At 43.2% G+C, this 17,353-nt stretch overlaps 1 protein-coding gene across 1 annotated transcript in view; it reads right to left on the reverse strand.

Moving 5' to 3' along the window:
* MAP3K21 (mitogen-activated protein kinase kinase kinase 21) overlaps positions 1 to 5,879 on the reverse strand; it is a 56,263-nt gene extending 50,384 nt beyond the window's left edge. Inside the window, exon 1 of the mRNA XM_043477084.1 lies at positions 4,687 to 5,879. Coding sequence (XP_043333019.1) covers positions 4,687 to 5,866 — 1,180 coding nt within the window. The 5' untranslated portion in view covers positions 5,867 to 5,879. The remainder of the gene's footprint in view (positions 1 to 4,686) is intronic.
* Positions 5,880 to 17,353: the final 11,474 nt, after the last annotated feature.

The following is a 17,353-nucleotide window of genomic DNA, read 5'->3' on the forward strand; positions in this document are numbered from 1 at the left end:
CTGAGATGTACCTTATAAAATGAGCATAATGTGAAAAGTGAAAGTCAGTCAGTCATGTCTGACTCTTTGTGACCCCATGGACTGTACAGTCCATGTAATTCTTTAGGCCAGAATATTGGAGTGGGTTGCCATGCCCTCCTGCATGAGATCTTCCCAACCCAGAGATCAAACCCAGGTCTCCCAACATTGCAGGCAGATTCTTTACCGTCTGAGCCACCAGAAAACCCATAAAATGATCATTAGCACTAAATTACTCACAACTATTTAAAAAAGAAATCAGAAGTGGACTATTTATTTTCCAACAAGCAAGCATAAAAATGGAAGGGGAAGACATGCCTGATCAAAATCAAGACCCATTTTGATTGCCATTCTTTCAAAGATATATCTCTAGTCAATTTTGTTTCAGAAGCAGACAGCTCTCTGTCAGCACTGGACTCTCTGAACTGATCTCCCTGAACCCCTAGAACAGGAAGAGGCCATGGCATGAAGCTGCATGTCTGGAGTAAAAGAACAGACGAGAGAAGGGAGAAGACGCACGTCTCTCAACTGATAATAGCATAATTAATAGCTCCTCCAAACCACTCTTATGAGCTTTGTAAGCACCTTATTTGGAGATCATGCTGGCTATAATTTTCTCAAATAGCTCCTTTATTTACACTGCACTAATGAGAAAAGCGAAAAAAAAAAAAAATTAGACTCCTTTTGTAGTTTTAGTAAGAGCTCTAAATTGCATTTCATAATAAATATAACTATGTCTATTTATAGACTGCAGATGTCCTTGTAGATAATAATATACAATAATTATTCCCAGGAGGCTAAAAAAAAAAAAATCAGGATAAAAGATACCTAATCACTGAAAGAAAAAGTACACAAATAAGCAGCTACAAGGTCTGTGGCTCAGTTTCTCACGCAACGTTTATTTTCTGCTTAAAAAAAAAAAAAGGTAGAAAACAGTAAGCAACATTAGTAAAAAAGGAACCATAAATTATGCCATGCAATCCTTCTTTCTATCCTGAACTATGTCAGAACAAACAAAACACTTAAGACTAAATTCTAATAATTCAAACCCTCCTCAGCAATTCACATATTGTACTATTTTCTTTTCACTCCTTCTTGGTGACTTCCCTGAAAACCACTTCCATTGCTCAGCCAAACCAATGCTTTCTCTGGCCTGAACAATTTCCCAGTCTTCACTCAGGCCAGTTCCTAGTCCAGTCTTCAGAGTGATCTTATAAACACAGGCATTCGATCATGCCCCTCCTCTGCACAAAATGCCCGGAGGCTTTGGACTGATGGATGGTGCTCAGAGTGAACCCCCATGTGGATCAGGGGCCTGCAAGCCACCCCCAGCCTGCACCTCTCTTCTACTCTCTGCTCCAGCCCTCCGGCCCGCCTTCTTCCCAGTCCTCCAACAATCAGGCTCATTTCTGCGTCCTCTGCCCCTTCTCCAGGTCTCCGTGTCACTTCCTCGGAGTGGCTGCCCTTGACCACCCCGTCTGATTAGCATCCTCACTCTCCACCCCTCATCATGCTTTCTTTTCTTGACAGCACTTACTGATACTTGCATGACTGCCATTTATCTTCCCTATGAGACTTAAGTCCTGTGCTGGGGGAACACTTTACCATCTGCTTTCACACTATATCCCGGGGGCTAGAAGTTCCTGGTAGAGGGTGGGCCATCAAACTCTGTGGAATAAATGAGTTCCAGCCCACAATGGTTTTTCTCTTCTCTGAGTGCATATAAAACTGGTCCTTTTCACAGTAACCCAAGGTTGCCTTGTATTGCTTTCTAGTTGTGGTACACAGATTTAGCAAAGCATTTTCTATTTACTTTGCATCTGGGAGTGACAGGGCCTAGCATATTTCAACAACATAAATGATGCTTAAAACTTGCTCATTTGGCTCAACTTTGAATCTTTTGCTGTCTCTTGAAAAAGGGATAAAATTGCTTGTACATCACAAGATTGGTTTTTATTTCAACAAACATTGTCTCAGAATGATATGACAGGACTTAAAAACAAAAAAAAGACTGATGAGAAAAAAAAGAAAATATATCAAGAGCCATGTCTTAGTTTGATAAATTTAAACATTTGTTTTAAGACAATAATTTCTACTAGCTCGGGTCCAAGTAGTTGTATTCTGGCTCTTTGTTACAAGAGCAGACTAAAGAGTAAAATTAAAATTCAACATTGATTTTTTAAAACCTTGTTTACATTATCATTAACTCACTACCACCATTAGCAAATATCCAATAGAGTCAAACAAAACATAATGTAATAGAGTCTGTGCTGTACTGAAAAGTTTCAACAAGAAGTTACGGCTTCATATATCACAAGAGGGTTCCCAGGGACCTGCATTAATTCATTGAATAAATAATACCAGAGCCAGGATAAGACAATGTGCTAGACCCTGCTCTGCACCTTTTAGGCCCCATTCAAAATGCTTATATCATAGAAATTACAGTTAAAAACTGTAAAAGTGGTCATATCGTAACAAATATTTGGCTAGGCAAGTGACCTAGCCAATTAAGTCATTTTAAAAGTGCGATAATGCCACTCTGCCTAACAATTACAGAAATTAAAATGCTCCAGGAAGTTTGGCAACTTACTCTGAGGGTGAAAAGTCTTTCAAAAACTAAATTGCAGCCTATAATCACCTTCAGATTACATAATATCTCCCTGAGACACAGTAAGCTACTTGTTCCACGGTACAAGTTTTTCTGGTGTCAATAAAAAATTTTTAACCATTTTATTATTCCGAGGTCATGCTATTTCTTTTCACTATTTAATAGTATTAGCACTTTAAAAGTTTTCAATTTATACACTGGAGCATGGGTTAACCTGCCCTTCTGCGCTTTTACCACCACTGGCAGACATGCTCTGCCTCTGTGAACAGGTCGTATGGACCTTAAGCGTTATTACAAGCTAACCGAACAGCCTAAGCATAATGCAAAAGTAAGAGTTACAGACCCTTTAATTTCTGGGTCTAAGGATCAGTCCAACCCAAACTGCTTGCCGGTGTTGGTGATTTGACGTCCGGCAGCAGAGTAAGTTTGTAGGATGCCAGGTTCCATGCCTATCACAACTACAGCAACTGCCAGGAGCCAGAACGAGCAGGATGCTGCTGCCATCCTTAAAATATCTGGTTCTGCAGAAAACTCTCAGCAGACAAAGGCTTGTGGGTTTCCCTAGGGGTAGGGCTTCTGGGACACACAGGTCATGTTCTTTGGCAGCAGGTTAAACCTTTCTTTCAGTAAAAGCATAGTTTAGGCAACAAGCTCGAATTGGTAACAAAGACTGTCAGGTGTTAAGCAGTTACAAAGATTAGTCCATCTGAAATTGTGCTATGTCTTTACTGCAACACAGTCCAAAAGTAAGTAAGTGGCCTCATGCAGCCTCTTTCAGGACTCTGAGGGCGCATAACACCCCTGCCACTTTTCTAGCCCATATTTTGTTAGAATTTGTTCCTGTCACTCAAGCAGCTACAATCTAAATTGTAAGACATGGGGACCAACAGAAGTCATAAGATTAAAAAAAAAATCCAATGCTTATTTGTAGTTACCAACACTCATATTATTTACAGTTCCGAAATGCTACATTAGTCATTTTCAGGTACATTGCTCTAGGATTTTGAATAGGAGAAAAAGTCTACATAAACATACAACAAATATATCATTTCTTCCTGTCACTCTTCTGTCTTGCAGAGCAGGAGAAGGGCAATGTTTCCATTTGCCTCAGCTCCTGTCCTAGCAGGTTTTACAAGGTTGAAACACATGCAGCTGTGGTAGGCCAACACCAGTTCTGGCTGCATCCTTTAATCTTTCATGAGATTTTACCTCATTCTAAGACTGTGAAGAGATCTTCAATACCGAAGATCAAACTTTAAACAGCTAATTCTAGTAGCTCTTTTATATGATGAAATTTAATAGGATTTGGGCTGAGTTCCTTTGTCAGTTCTTAATCGACATCTGTAAAACGCACTTTGATTTATAAACAAAGTGAATGATACAGGCCAGATTTTCTAGATTTCAAGTACCTGCACAAGGAAAATGAACTTGCTCTTAAATCAACCCAAATGTGCATGATGGCACAAAATGGTGTTTCTGGTCTGGAGACAATTCCCTAACACACAAGCCACTGAAGCAATAATGAAATCATACTTCACGGGCAGAGACATCTGAATGAAAATACTTTGGAGACGTCAAAGGACACGAAGCCATATTGAAAGTGGTAAAGAAGAGACTTCAATACAGTGCTTGTAAAGCTGAAGGAAAGGGCAGGTTGATGAAGGCCACTAGACAAAACGGGGGCGGGGAGGGGGGGGCATGGGTTTCCAGAAAGGCCTCAGTTGGCGAAGTTCTATCCAAACGAACTAGTTAGTGTACCTAAAGGCCAAACAGCACTATGAGGTTTCCAAAGTCCAGATCTTCTACAACTGTGTGGTTTGCAAGCAAGTCTGATCTGAATTAAAAGAAAAAAAAAAAAAAGCACCTAAAAGCCACAAAGCAAAGTGGGTCACCTGCTCCAAAGCAAGTAACCCGGGTGCAAATGGACCTCTGCGCCCTCGAAAGTCTGCGCAGGGGGCTTTTCGAGAGTCCGGAGGTCAACTAGCCCATCCAGGTGGACTGCGCCTGGCGCAACGGCGTCTTCCTCTCCCCCATCCCGCCGCCCCGCCGTCCCCACTCACTGTTGCTGGACTTGAGGTCCCGGTGAAGGATGGGCACCATCGCCTCCTCGTGCAGGTAAAGCATGCCCCGCGCGATCTGCACGGCCCAGTTGACCAGCACGTGCGGGGGGATGCGGCGCGCGCAGCGCGGGGAGGGCGCGCGGGGGTCCGGGGTCGCACTGGCGGCGGCCAGCGCGCGGTTGAGCGCTCCGCCGCGGGCAAACTCGAGCACCAGGCAGAGGTGTGGCTGCCGCAGGCACACGCCGCGCAGCTCGAGGATGTTGGGGTGCCGCAGCATGGAGAAGAGCCGGGCCTCCCGCCGAACGCTCTCGGCCGCCGCCGCCGCGTCCTGCTCCGGGTCGCAGCGCGCCGCCTTCACCGCCACCTCCTGGCCCTGCCAGGTGGCGCGGTACACCTGCCCGAAACCGCCGGCGCCGATGAGCTCCTTGAGTTCCAGCCGCTCGAAGTCGACGTGTACGGGCGAGCCGGGCCGCGGCGGCGGCGGTGTGGCGGGCGGCGGCGCGGGGTGGGCGGCCGCGCGGCAAGGCGCCACGTAGTTGGCAGGGAAGATGCCGAGGCGCCGCTGCACCTGGCCGGCCCACCAGCCCTCGTCGCCCGACACGGCGGCGTCCTGGGACAGCACCTCCACCAGCTGGCCGCGGCGCAGGCTCAGCTCGTCCTCGCCGCGCGCCTCGTAGTCGTAGAGCGCGGCCCACAGCCCAGCTCCTGCCGAGGCCGAGCCGCCGGAGGAGGCGGACGAAGACGACGCGGAGCCGGTGGGGGCGCCCCAGGCCGGGGATCCCGGCCGGTCAGCCGCGCCCTCGGCGCCGGGCCAGGCCATGGTGGGTGGTGGCGAGGGGCGAGAACCGGGCGGCGGACTCAGCCTCCCGGGCGGCCCGGGGCGCGCATCGTCCAGCGGGGTCACCGCCGGCGCCCAGAAAGGCAGGGAACGGGAGTCTGGGCTCAAGGACGACTGAGGGTTCACTGGCCCACTACCCGGAGGCCCCGGCTTCAGCCCCCGTTCCTCCTCTGCTGTCTCTGCTGCTGCGGCGGTCCCCGCGGCCGCCGGCCCTGCCGCTCCATGGTGGCGCGCTGGGCCTGCGGCCGGCCTGCGGCACGTTCGGCCTAGCAGCCGCCTGAGCCCACCCCCTCCTGGCCCGTCCCTCCCTTCCCGGGTCCGTCCCGCCCCCTCCCGGCCCATCCCGCCCCGTCCCACCCGGGTCCGTCCCGCCCCCTCCCGGCCCGGCCCGCCCCCAAAGCCTTCACCGTACTCAGGGCCTGCCCCGCCCTCCGGGTCCGCGGCCGTCTGGGCCCGCCCCCTCCGGGCCTGTTTCCCTCTCCGACCAGGGCCCACCCCGCCTCCAGGAGCCGCCGTCTCCCGGGCCCGCCCCCTCGGGGCCTGTCCCGCCCCCCACCGGGGCCCTTCGCGCATCCAGGGGCCGCCCTACCTCCAGGGCCCGCCCCACCTCGCGGGGCCCGCCCCTCACCCTGTGTCCGCCCCGCCCCCAGGGCCTGCACCACCGCCAGGGCCTGCTCCGCCCCCAGGGCCCGCCTTCTCCTGGGCCCGCCCCCTCCAGGTCTGTCCCCCTCCCACCAGGGCCTGCGGCGCATCCAGGGGCCGCCCTAACTCCAGGGCCGGCCCCACCCCACCTGGGCCGGCCCCACCCATTTGGGTTCCACCGCCCCCGAGGCTCGCGCTCCACCTCTTTGGGTGCGCCTCACCCTTATGTCCCGGGAGGCGGAGCCAGCCCCGGGCTGCGAGAGGTTTTCGAGAAAGTTTAAATGAAGCCCAAGGTCAGGCTGGGAGACTCTATACTGTTCTCCACTGTTGTCTGGAACGCGGTGGCAGCAGGTGAAGGCGATCTGGTGCCTTAAGCCGAACAGAGATGGGGCTGAGAGTCGTGATGCGTCCTGGGACAGGTCCGAACAAATGGAGCGAGGCTGCAGACCGGCCCCCTGGGCGTGCAGCCCAGAACTGACGGAGTGACGAGAACCGGTGTGCAGGACCCGGCAGCGCGTCCTTGGTGACAGATAATCCCGCGTTCGTCTATACTGTGGCACTCCAACCGGAGAGGACCTGTGAACCCACAGGTTCGGGTGTAGGAGGCGTTGGCAACCACTGGATGCTAGAGCCCCTAAACTTACATATTGCCCAGGGAAGGCGAATAGAGCAAGAGAATCTGTGCACAGAAAGCTAAGTCCTCGAAGATGTGCTGGCTGCTCGTTTACCGGAGTACATAAATGTCCTGGGAAGCAGGGCCTTCACAAGCTTCCATTTACTCCGCGTAGCGAATGATCGTCTTCCAACAGCATCGGAAAGGGAAGCTTTTATGTTTGGGGGCAAGGACCGTTTTAGGTCTAGAGATAGGAACTTTGGGGTTTTCTTGTATAAACGTAGTTTCTTCTTTGGAATTTTTTCATTCATTAATTTAGAAAACCTTGCATCTTTGAGGATTTACCCGTGATGAGAGTGGAAGCTGCTGCTGCTGCTAAGTTGCATCAGTCGTGTCCGACTCTGCGACGCCATAGACGGCAGCCCACCAGGCTCCCCCGTCCCTGGGATTCTCCAGGCAAGAATACTGGAGTGGGTTGCCATTTCCTTCTCCAATGCATGAAAGTGTAAAGGGAAAGTGAAGTCGCTCAGTCGTGTCCGACTCTTCGCGACCCCGTGGATTGCAGCCTACCAGGCTCCACCGTCCATGGAATTTTCCAGGCAAGAGTACTGGAGTGGGTTGCCATGCCTTCCTCTAGGGGATCTTCCCAACCCAGGGATCAAACCCTCATCTCCCGTGTCTCCTGCCTTGGCAGGAGCTGCCTGGGAAGCCACCTGGGAATCAGGGCTAAAATCCCAGGATGCCTGATCACCTTCATGGAGAGATGAAGTGAAGTGAAAGTCACTGAGTTGTGTCCAACTCTTTGCAACCCCATGGACTATATATACAGTCCATGGAATTCTCCAGGCCATAATACTGGAGTGGGTAGCCTTTCCCTTCTCCAGGGGATCTTCCCAACTCAGGGATTGAACCCAGGTCTCCTGCACTGCTGGTGGATTCTTTACCAGCTGAGCCTCCAGTGAAGCCCTCATGGAGAGATAGTGTAACAGATGAGAGAACTTTCAGGGTTGGTGGAGTAAACAAGTGGATGGGAAAGATAGGATTGTAAGAGGATGAAGAAGAAAACATAAGGAAGAAAGAATAAGGATTCTGGTGTCTGTGGGCCATTGAGATGACTCACTGACAGGAAAGAATATTTTCTGGAGAAAAGTTGAGAAAGGAAGTCAGGTTAGAAAGGACTTAAAAAATGAGCTGAGGTGTCTGGACGTAAGGAGAGATGAGAAACCCTGGAGAGAAGGGTGAGGGAAAATAGTCCCTCAAGAACTGTGTAAGTTGTTTAAGACATGAAACAATCTTTTGGATAAAAAAATGTTTCTTAGAAGTTTTAGTTACTTTTATTGGATCTTCTTCTTCTAGACATAAAACAGAATACTAGAAAGTTTAACAGTTTGATGGAATTGCTCAAACTTTTTAAGACAAAAAGCATTTTGATTGATGGCTTGGAACTTTGGAAATGCCAGCTGTCATTCATTATTTACCTTGGATTACACTTGGAAAATGGTGTGTGTGTGTGTGTGTGTGTGTGTATGTGTGTGAAATGTTTTACCAATGTGGTATAATTTGGTATAACAGCAAGAGTCTGTCAACAGTCCTGGGTTCCAGGCTTGCCTTTGTCATCACTTATTACATGATCGAATGTTCTTCCATGGTCTATGCAAAATTGTAGAACGATAGCATCTGCCCCATGGTGGTGTTTTGAAGATTCATTTAACTAGTATATTGAAGTATAACACTTAGTTAGTGCTAATAAATGTTAGCTCTTATTATTTTAATTACTATTCACAAAGGAGATATCAGAATAGAAAATTCAACAGAAAACATATTTATCCTTTTTTTAGCTTCCATTTGATATATTTTCCTATGCCAAAGATCAATGTCATCTGCTAAGAAAAATTCAAAAATATTCACAAGGTGGTTAGAATTAAAAGTTAGCATGGTAATTTCCAAGGCTTTGGAGCATATAACATCACAAAACATAATGTTTTTTGAGTCAGCCAAATGATACATATGTGCAACTAAGTTTTATTACTATTATCATTTATTATCAACTTTTATTGTGTTGCTACTAGTATTCTTGCTATCGTTCATTATGAACCATGCCACAATAAAGCCAAATAATAACAGAGATGTAATAGTGATAGGGCAGAATATACAGAATAACTAGGTTCATCATTCAACATCTCTTTTTTTGAGTGTCAGGCAGCAATCTAGGTGAACGACACAAAGAAAGTTCTTTTTTATCGTGGAGCACATATATATATAGTAAGTTTATTTGGTTGCACCAGATCTTAGTTGTGGCATGCAAACTGTTCGTTGCTGCGGGTGGATTCTAGTTCTCTAGCCAGGGATTGAACCTGGGCCCCCTGCATTGGCAGTTCAGGGTCTTAGCCAGTGAACCTGCAGGGAAGTCTCATGGAGTTTATATTTTAAAAGCAGTAGATAGAAAATAGAATAAATAAGCAAATTACACTGTATATTAGAATTTGATAAATATTATATAAAAAGAAAAAGGAAAGCAAGAAAAGATGGCTCAGAAATTGGGGGTGGGGGGAAGGTGGGGTGAGCTGGGGTATTTTGTGGCAGTCAACAGTGTGGACAGGGTGGCCTCGTTGAGAAGGGGAGATCTGAGCTGAGACTTGAAGGAGAGAAAGGAATGGGTCAAGTAATTATCTGGAGAAAGATCAAGAGAGCAGATACTGTGCGTGGACTTCCCCATTGTGGAAAAGGCCCAGCTCGTGACCTCAGGGTGTTTTTATTTTTTAAGACTACTTTTAAAAAAATTGAAATATAGTTGATTTACAATTGTGTTCATTTCTGCTATACAGCAAAGTGATTCAGTTATACATGTATGTGTATATATGTATTTATACACATATACATATACACACACATACATATATATACATTCTTTTTCATTATGTTTTATCACAGGATATTAAATATAGTTCCCTTGTTGTTAAACCATTCTGTATGTTGAGATTGTAAATGAACCTTTCCAGAATCTAATACTCTGGCTTCCTTTTCATAAGTTTAAAGATGCGGGGTTAAATGAATAATAATAACGATGATGATGGATCAGTAATAATAAGTTAATGCTTATGTCATGTTTTCTAAGTGTTGATGCTTTGAATTCATTCTGTGTGTCTGGTTGCTGTTTATTCTCAAAGTTGCAGCTGGCTTTCAGCTTTAGACCGAGTCATCGTGATTTTTAGAATTTCTGTAACTTTAATCACTGGACAAGACTGGCGCCTTGCCTGTCTACGCTTAAAGTTACAAATTCCAGTCAGAGCTACTCAGATGCACAATGAACTACTTCACTGAATAATACAATAATGTAAAAACCTGAGTGGTTTCAGAAAGTCAAGGCCTTTGAAAATTCTTGACGCTATCCCTTCTAAAGGAAAGCTGCAAAACTCATGACCTTGGACCCGAGATAGAAAGGTTGCCATTCCACTGAGTTGCCATTTTAGTACATTTTATCCTATCAGAATTAGTTTCTTTTATTTGTGATTTGCTGGACTCATTTCAAATATAATGACTAATTCTTAACAAACTGCTAGAAATACTAAACAGAGGATGCTGAGGACAAAGATGATTTAAAAAAGAGAGAAAGAGCAACTCATCCTCCTAATATTGCAGTGAATAAACCACAGAGAATGAGTTTATACTTGCTATGTTTAGTTTTTATTAAGTGCCAGCAGCTTGCTAGTTACGTCACAAAATATACAGTAAGTTCATGTTCTCGATCAGAATGTCTAATTCTTAGATTCATGGCTCACAGATTCATGGGTCTGTTTATATGAGCTGATTTTTCTAATATGGACAAATCTACTCTGTCCGTGTTCTTTTGTGGTATCCATTCTATGAAAAGAATCGTTTTCCTGCACATCAAATCTACTTTGGGAGTATGGGAGTGGAAGCTTCCTAAGACAGACACACAACAAATTTACACCACTGACCTTTTTAGAGGCCTTAAGCTTTCGTTTCAACTGTCCAATTTTTTAAAGTTACACATAAAATTAGAAGAATACTAAGATACTTAAGAATAGGATGAATACCATGAGAATTAATGATAACAAAATTAAACAGCTCTTTTGAAATTCTTAGAAGGAAAACTAAATAAATCCAAGAATTTTTTTCCTAATTACTGCTTTGGGCATATACTAATTCAGTCCTGATCCATGTGGTTCAGGGTTCTCTCATGAAGTAATCGCTTTCTTTCAGTCTTTTTATTTATTTTTAAAAATTAAAAATTAAATTTTGGCCTTGTAGCACGTTGGATGTTAGTTCTCTGACTGGGGATGGAACCCCTTGCCCTGTGGGAGTGGGAGCGTGGAGTCTTAGCCACTGGCCTGCCGGAGAAGTCCCCTCTCAGTCCTTTTACGTTGCTGTGGAAGTTTCTTCAGAAGTCTTAAATGAACCCAGCTGACCTTGTCTTCCTTTAAACACAAAGGTGGTACGTCCCAGTTGTAACGACCCTGTTTCCTTCCGTTCCTGATGTCATCCTTTCTCCTGCCTCAACGTGAGCTCTAATCTCTGTAAGAAGTTTTCAGGGCCCAAAGCTACAGCATCTGCATCATTGTGCGAACTTCCTGATTTTCTGGGTGTTATTGTTACCTTCTAGGGTTAGTTGTATTATCCTGAAGGAACTGGTGAGTGTGAAGTTCTGTGAAAACTGAAATGTGTCCTATAAATGTCAAGCATTGTTTTGTGGTTGCTACTTACAGGATTATCTGAAGTCTTCCTGATCTTCTCTCGAGTCACTTGATTAAGCCAAGGGTTCAGTGAGGGAAACCTTTCAGGGCATATCTATTTCAAGGAGCATTGTCTTATCTAATAATGCTCTTGAGCAAACTGGTTTTTCTAGAACAGTAAGAATACCATTAAAAAAACCCCTCAAATCCTCAGTCTCTCAAAGATTTGAAATTTAACATCTTAAAAAAATATTAACACATCATGGTATATTGAACACATAGAATCAGAGCCTCAGTTCCTGTTATGCCAGATATTGATTTTCCTTAATATTAAGTTTGGTACTGGAAACTATTTTTCCTACTTTGATGGATTCTAAGTCTGCTTTTTCAAGTGAAACTAATATTCTTTTTTTTTAATTTATGTATTTTAATTGGAGGCTAATTACTTTACAATATTGTAGTGGGTTTTGCCATATGTTGACATGAATCAAGTGAAACTAATATTCTTCTAGCAGTTTATTATTCCCTTGATGACTGCCCTATTGTTAAATATTTTCCATGCTTAGAATCTACCTGGAAAGAACCTTGAAAAATCTTCAATGTATTCGTGTGTTCTAATTATTTATTTTTGCATGTACATTTTAAATTCTTTATTGACTTTGTTACAATATTGCTTGTTTTATGTTTTAGTTTTTTGGTCATGAGGCATGTGGGATCATAGCTGCCTGACCAACAACTGAATCCATACCGCCTGCATTGGAAGGCAAAGTCTGAACCACTGGACCAACAGGAAGTTCTTGAGTATATATTTAAAAAAATTTTTCTTACTGTGACTGAGATGGACATCGTTTTAGACATCTGAGTCATTTGAATTACCCTTTCTGTGAACTGTTCTTTCCTTTTGTCCATTTTTGGTTGACCTTATTTCTTGTTGATATTTAGGAGGTCTGTGCCTGTTAAATGACTTATCAATATACGTGTATCTTACATGTACATATATTGATATGTGTATCAACATATGTGTACCTTACTGACTATGAGGCACACATATTTTTACTGGTGTGTCTAGACTTTTTCTCTCTGCATAATTTTTTTGGCCAAATACTTTATTTTTATTTATTTATCTAACTGAAGTATAGTTGATTTACAATGTTGTGTTAAGGTCTATTGTACAGCAAAGTGATTCAGTTACACATATACATATGTTCTCTTTTATATTCTTTTCCATTCTGGTTTATCTGTGTGATTTTTAATGGAGTTTTTTAACCTTTCTTTTTCTTTTAACTTCTATATAGTTGAATCTTTTTTCCTTTATGGATTCTAGGTCATAGTAGAAAAGTATCTCTTAATTATTGAAACTGATTTTCCATAAGTTTTCTCTTAATGTTTTCCCCTGTACCCTCTCCATCCTTCTATCTCTCTGACATTTCTGTTTACCTGTGCCCCAGGACCACAATACTACAGTGTCAGCTAGGACTAATCCTCCTCACTAATAGTTGTTTCCAGAATTTTCCTGGCAATTCTACTTTCTTATCTATACAGAACACAAACTAATCTCATTTGTGTAAGCAGCCCACAGGTCAAGAAACAGAACACCAGTAGAAACCCAGAAACCTCCTATCCTGATGTCATAAATTAGGTTTACCTCTTTTCAAATTTATTACACATGAAATCAGGATGTGCACATATTCTTTTGAGCTAATTGTGTTCAATTAGCTTATATTTGTAAGATTTATCCATGTTGTGTGTATTTTTAGTTTGTTCCTTTGAGTTTCCTAAATTTGGATTTAGGAATTGGGATTGGAATTTAGGAATTAGGAATCATAAATTGGGATTCCCTAGATAGGGCTGCAAATTAATTCACCCAAAGCTTGTAACATTGAAATCTTCCAGGCTCACAATTTTCTGTTAGGTCTTTTTATTTCCTTTGGTGGTGGTGGTTGTTTAGCTGCTAAGTTGTGTCTAATTCTTGTGACCCCATGGACTGTAGCCCATCAGGCTCCTCTGTCCATGGGATTCTCCAGGCAAGAATACTGGAGTGGGTTGCCATTTCTTTCTCCAGGGGATCTTTCCCATGCAGGACTTGAACCCAGGTCTCCTGCATTGCAGGCAGATTCTTTACTGACTGAGCTATGAGGGAATCCATGGTCAGTTTCCTTTAGCAGCCTTTAAAGTTTTCATCGTGTGATATCTTCTCTAAGACATTGACCAATGCTCCCAGATTATATCAAGTAATGGTTTTCATAATGGACATCCTACATTTACCTCCTTTAATGGCCCCCTTTAGGGGCTGAATCATCTTTGTTTTCCTGGAATGAGCCTGGCTTTGCTTTTAATGTGGTGCTATATTCAGGTTGCTAATGTATAATTTGGATTTTTGCATCAATATTCATAATTGTGATTAGCCACAGTTACAATATTTTATTTAATTTTTGGAATGTGTGTTATGTTACCTTCATATAAAGGATTTGGAAATGCCTTTCTTCTTTTTCAGTGTTATGAAACAGTTTAATCACACTGGAAGTACCTGTCTCATAAACTTTGGACAAATCTGCTGTGCAACGGTTTGGGTTTTGTGCTTCCTGAATGTGTCCCATTTCATAATATTCTCTATTAATTCTGTAAGGTCATTGTTTGCTTTAGATTTTCTCTCTTCTGGGCTGAGATTTGGTAATTTTATTTTCCTAGATAATTACCTATTTCACCTGGGTTCCCACATTGATTTAAATATTCCTCAGCAAAGTATTCTCTTATGATTGTTTTAATTTCTTTCTTTCTATTTTCTTTGCTTTAAATTTCTTTTTGCCTAGTTATGCTTTCTACTTTTTTTTCTGTTCAGGAGAGCCATTGATTCATCTACTTTATTGTCCTCCCCCCAACAAAACTTTGTGGTTTTGTAGTGATTTATTAATTCTATTGCTTTTCTCTTTTCTAATGATTAATTTCTGCACTTATGCTCATTTATACCTTCTATCTGCTTTCCTTGATTTTGTTATTATTTTTCTTGATTTCTATGCTTAATTTATTTTCATTGTTTCTTATATTAGCTTGGGAAGGCTAAGCTGCAGTAGCAAATGGATCCCCCAATTTTGGTGACCTAATGCAACAGAAATTAATTTATTTCGATTGTAATCTATTTCCAAGTAAGAAGAAGGTATTTAGGCTGGTGAATCAGCTACATGCTGAGGCTACTCAGGGCTCTGGTGTTCTGCTTGGAAATAATTCAATTATTTTTTGCTAAGCAGACCCAGAACAGTCTATATGCACATGTATTCTTTTCTTTTCCAGTCTCTTTCTTTGGAACCATAGCTCCAGTAGCTGCTGGTAGGTTATCTGAGTCCTTGAAGAGGACATTTTTACCAAAAAATTTATAACTGCATAACTTGGGTCTCCATTTTTCTAGTCTGTAAGATGTTTCCTTGCAATGACAACTCTTAGGTTTTGGTACATTTGTATACAATTTCAAGCCAACAGTTTCTGTGTTAGTTAGAGTAGTTTTGCTGCAGTAAAAATAGACTCCTAAAACTTATTCACTTAACAAAGTGAAAATGTATATGTTGCATGTTAGAACAATACTAAGGAGGAATTCCTGCTTTATGCAGTAGTCTTTATTTTTAAAAATATTTATTTATTTGTTTTATTTATTTGGCTGTGCTATGTCTTCGTTGCAGCATGTGGGATCTCTGATCTTCATTGCAGCATGCAGAATCTTTAGTTGAGGCATGCGAACTCTTTTAAAAACAATATTTATTATTCTTATTTTTTTATTTTGGGCTGAATCAGGTTTTAGTTGAGACACACAGGTTTAGTTTCCCTGTGGCATGTGGGATCTTAGATCCCCAACCACGGATAGAACCCTCCTTTGGTAAGTGGATTATTAACCACTGGACCACAGGGGCAGTCCTGGCATGTGAACTCTTAGTTGTGGCACGTGAGATCTAGCTCCTGAGATTAGACCTGGGCCTGCTACATAGACGGCACGGAGTTTTAGCGACTGAACCACCAGGTAAGTCCCTATGGAAGTCCCCTTTAATTCTCATAAAAGCAGCTATGAGAATAGAGGGGTTATAAAGGAGAATATGTTTATATGTTTTTAATATATACTTGGGCAGATACCTTTACTGGTGCTCATTGTTTCTTTGTGTGGATTGCAGTTGTTGTCCACTGTCTTCATTTCAGCCTAAAATATCCTTTTATCTTTCTATAGGGTTCTGTAGGGTGGATCACTGAGCTTGGAAAGGAGGAGCGATGGGAATAGCTCCTGTTAAAATGTCACAGACCCTACTGACTTACCTAAGTTCAATAATTCCTCTTGTGTGGATGATCTGAAGTTCAGTCTATGGTTTGGTTAATTTTCATGGTACAGAAATGGTTGCTTCTGATTGCTTTGCCTGTATTTTCTTTCTTTCTTTCTTTCTTTTTTTTTGTGAGAGTGAGTTCACCAAGGTCCTGCTCTGGAGATGTCAGTTGCCCTAGGAGCTATCTTCCTGTTCACTTTTCTGTAGTTTTGTGGGATGGGGCATGATGCACCCTTTTAATGTTTATAGGTAAAGCCCTCTTTTATTTCTGAAAAGTTTTAAATTAGAATTTAGAATATACTTTGGGTGCTATTACTTTTGTTCTTTGGGGACACTAATTGGTATATAAGGTTAAAATTGATTTAGATAAATAATGGCCACCCACAATGGTCTTCAGAAGACGTGAACAAACTAGTCAGGTGAATGTAGAAGTATCATTTTGGAGGCAAGCTTTCCAGAGTACTGAATTCACCCTTGACGCAAGTCTTGCTTTGAAGTGTCTGCGATAGGCTAGAGTTTACGTCATTTGACAGTGCTCTGGCGCCACCCAGTGTTATAGATGAGTAAAGGCCACTCTGCCTCCCCCCCCCCCCCCCCCCGCCTCCTCTTTTTTCAATAATGACAGTTAATAATAATTGGTGTTTTCTACTTCATAATATGCAATCAAAAAGACCAAAGATGTGTTTTATATGTTTACTCTTATACATAACCAGGCATATTTGGGAAAATCTTGTTATCTTGGAGTGAAGGGTTAGTGAAGAACTAAAGAGCCTCTTGATGAAAGTGAAAGAGGAGAGTGAAAAAGTTGGCTTAAAGCTTAACATTCAGAAAACTAAGATCATGGCATCCAGTCCCATCACTTCCTGGCAAATAGATGGGGAAACAGTGGAAACAGTGGCTGATTTTATTTTTCTGGGCTCCAAAATCACTGCAGGTGGTGATTGCAGCCATGAAATTAAAAGACGCTTACTCCTTGGAAGGAAAGTTATAACCAACCTGGACAGCATATAAAAAGCAGAGACATTACTTTGCCAACAAAGGTCCGTCTAGTCAAGGCTATGGTTTTTCCAGTAGTCGTGTATGGATGTGAGAGTTGGACTATAAAGAAAGCTGAGCACAGAAGAATTGACGCTTTTGAACTGTGGTGTTGGAGAAGACTCTTGAGAGTCCCCTGGACTGCAAGGAGATCCAACCAGTCCATCGTAAAGGATATCAGTCCTGGGTGTTGGACTGATGTTGTAGCTGAAACTCCAATACTTTGGCCACCTGATGCGAACAGCTGACTCATTTGAAAAGACCCTGATGCTGGGCAAGATTGAAGGCATGAGGAGAAGGGGACAACAGAGGATGAGATGGTTGGATGGCATCACTGACTTGATGGACATGGGTTTGGGTGGACTCCAGGAGTTGTTGATGGACAGGGAGGCCTGGTGTGCTGTGGTTCATGGGGTCGCAAAGAGTCGGACATGACTGAGCAACTGAACTGAACTGAACTGAAGGGTTAGTATTCTGTTCACTAGGAATTTCTCCTAAATGCAGTCTTGTTGTCCTTATTTCCATACTTCTCTGTGCCTACTGACTG

The sequence above is a fragment of the Cervus canadensis genome, chromosome 8 (genome assembly GCF_019320065.1).
Source record: "Cervus canadensis isolate Bull #8, Minnesota chromosome 8, ASM1932006v1, whole genome shotgun sequence".
Taxonomy (NCBI): domain Eukaryota; kingdom Metazoa; phylum Chordata; class Mammalia; order Artiodactyla; family Cervidae; genus Cervus; species Cervus canadensis.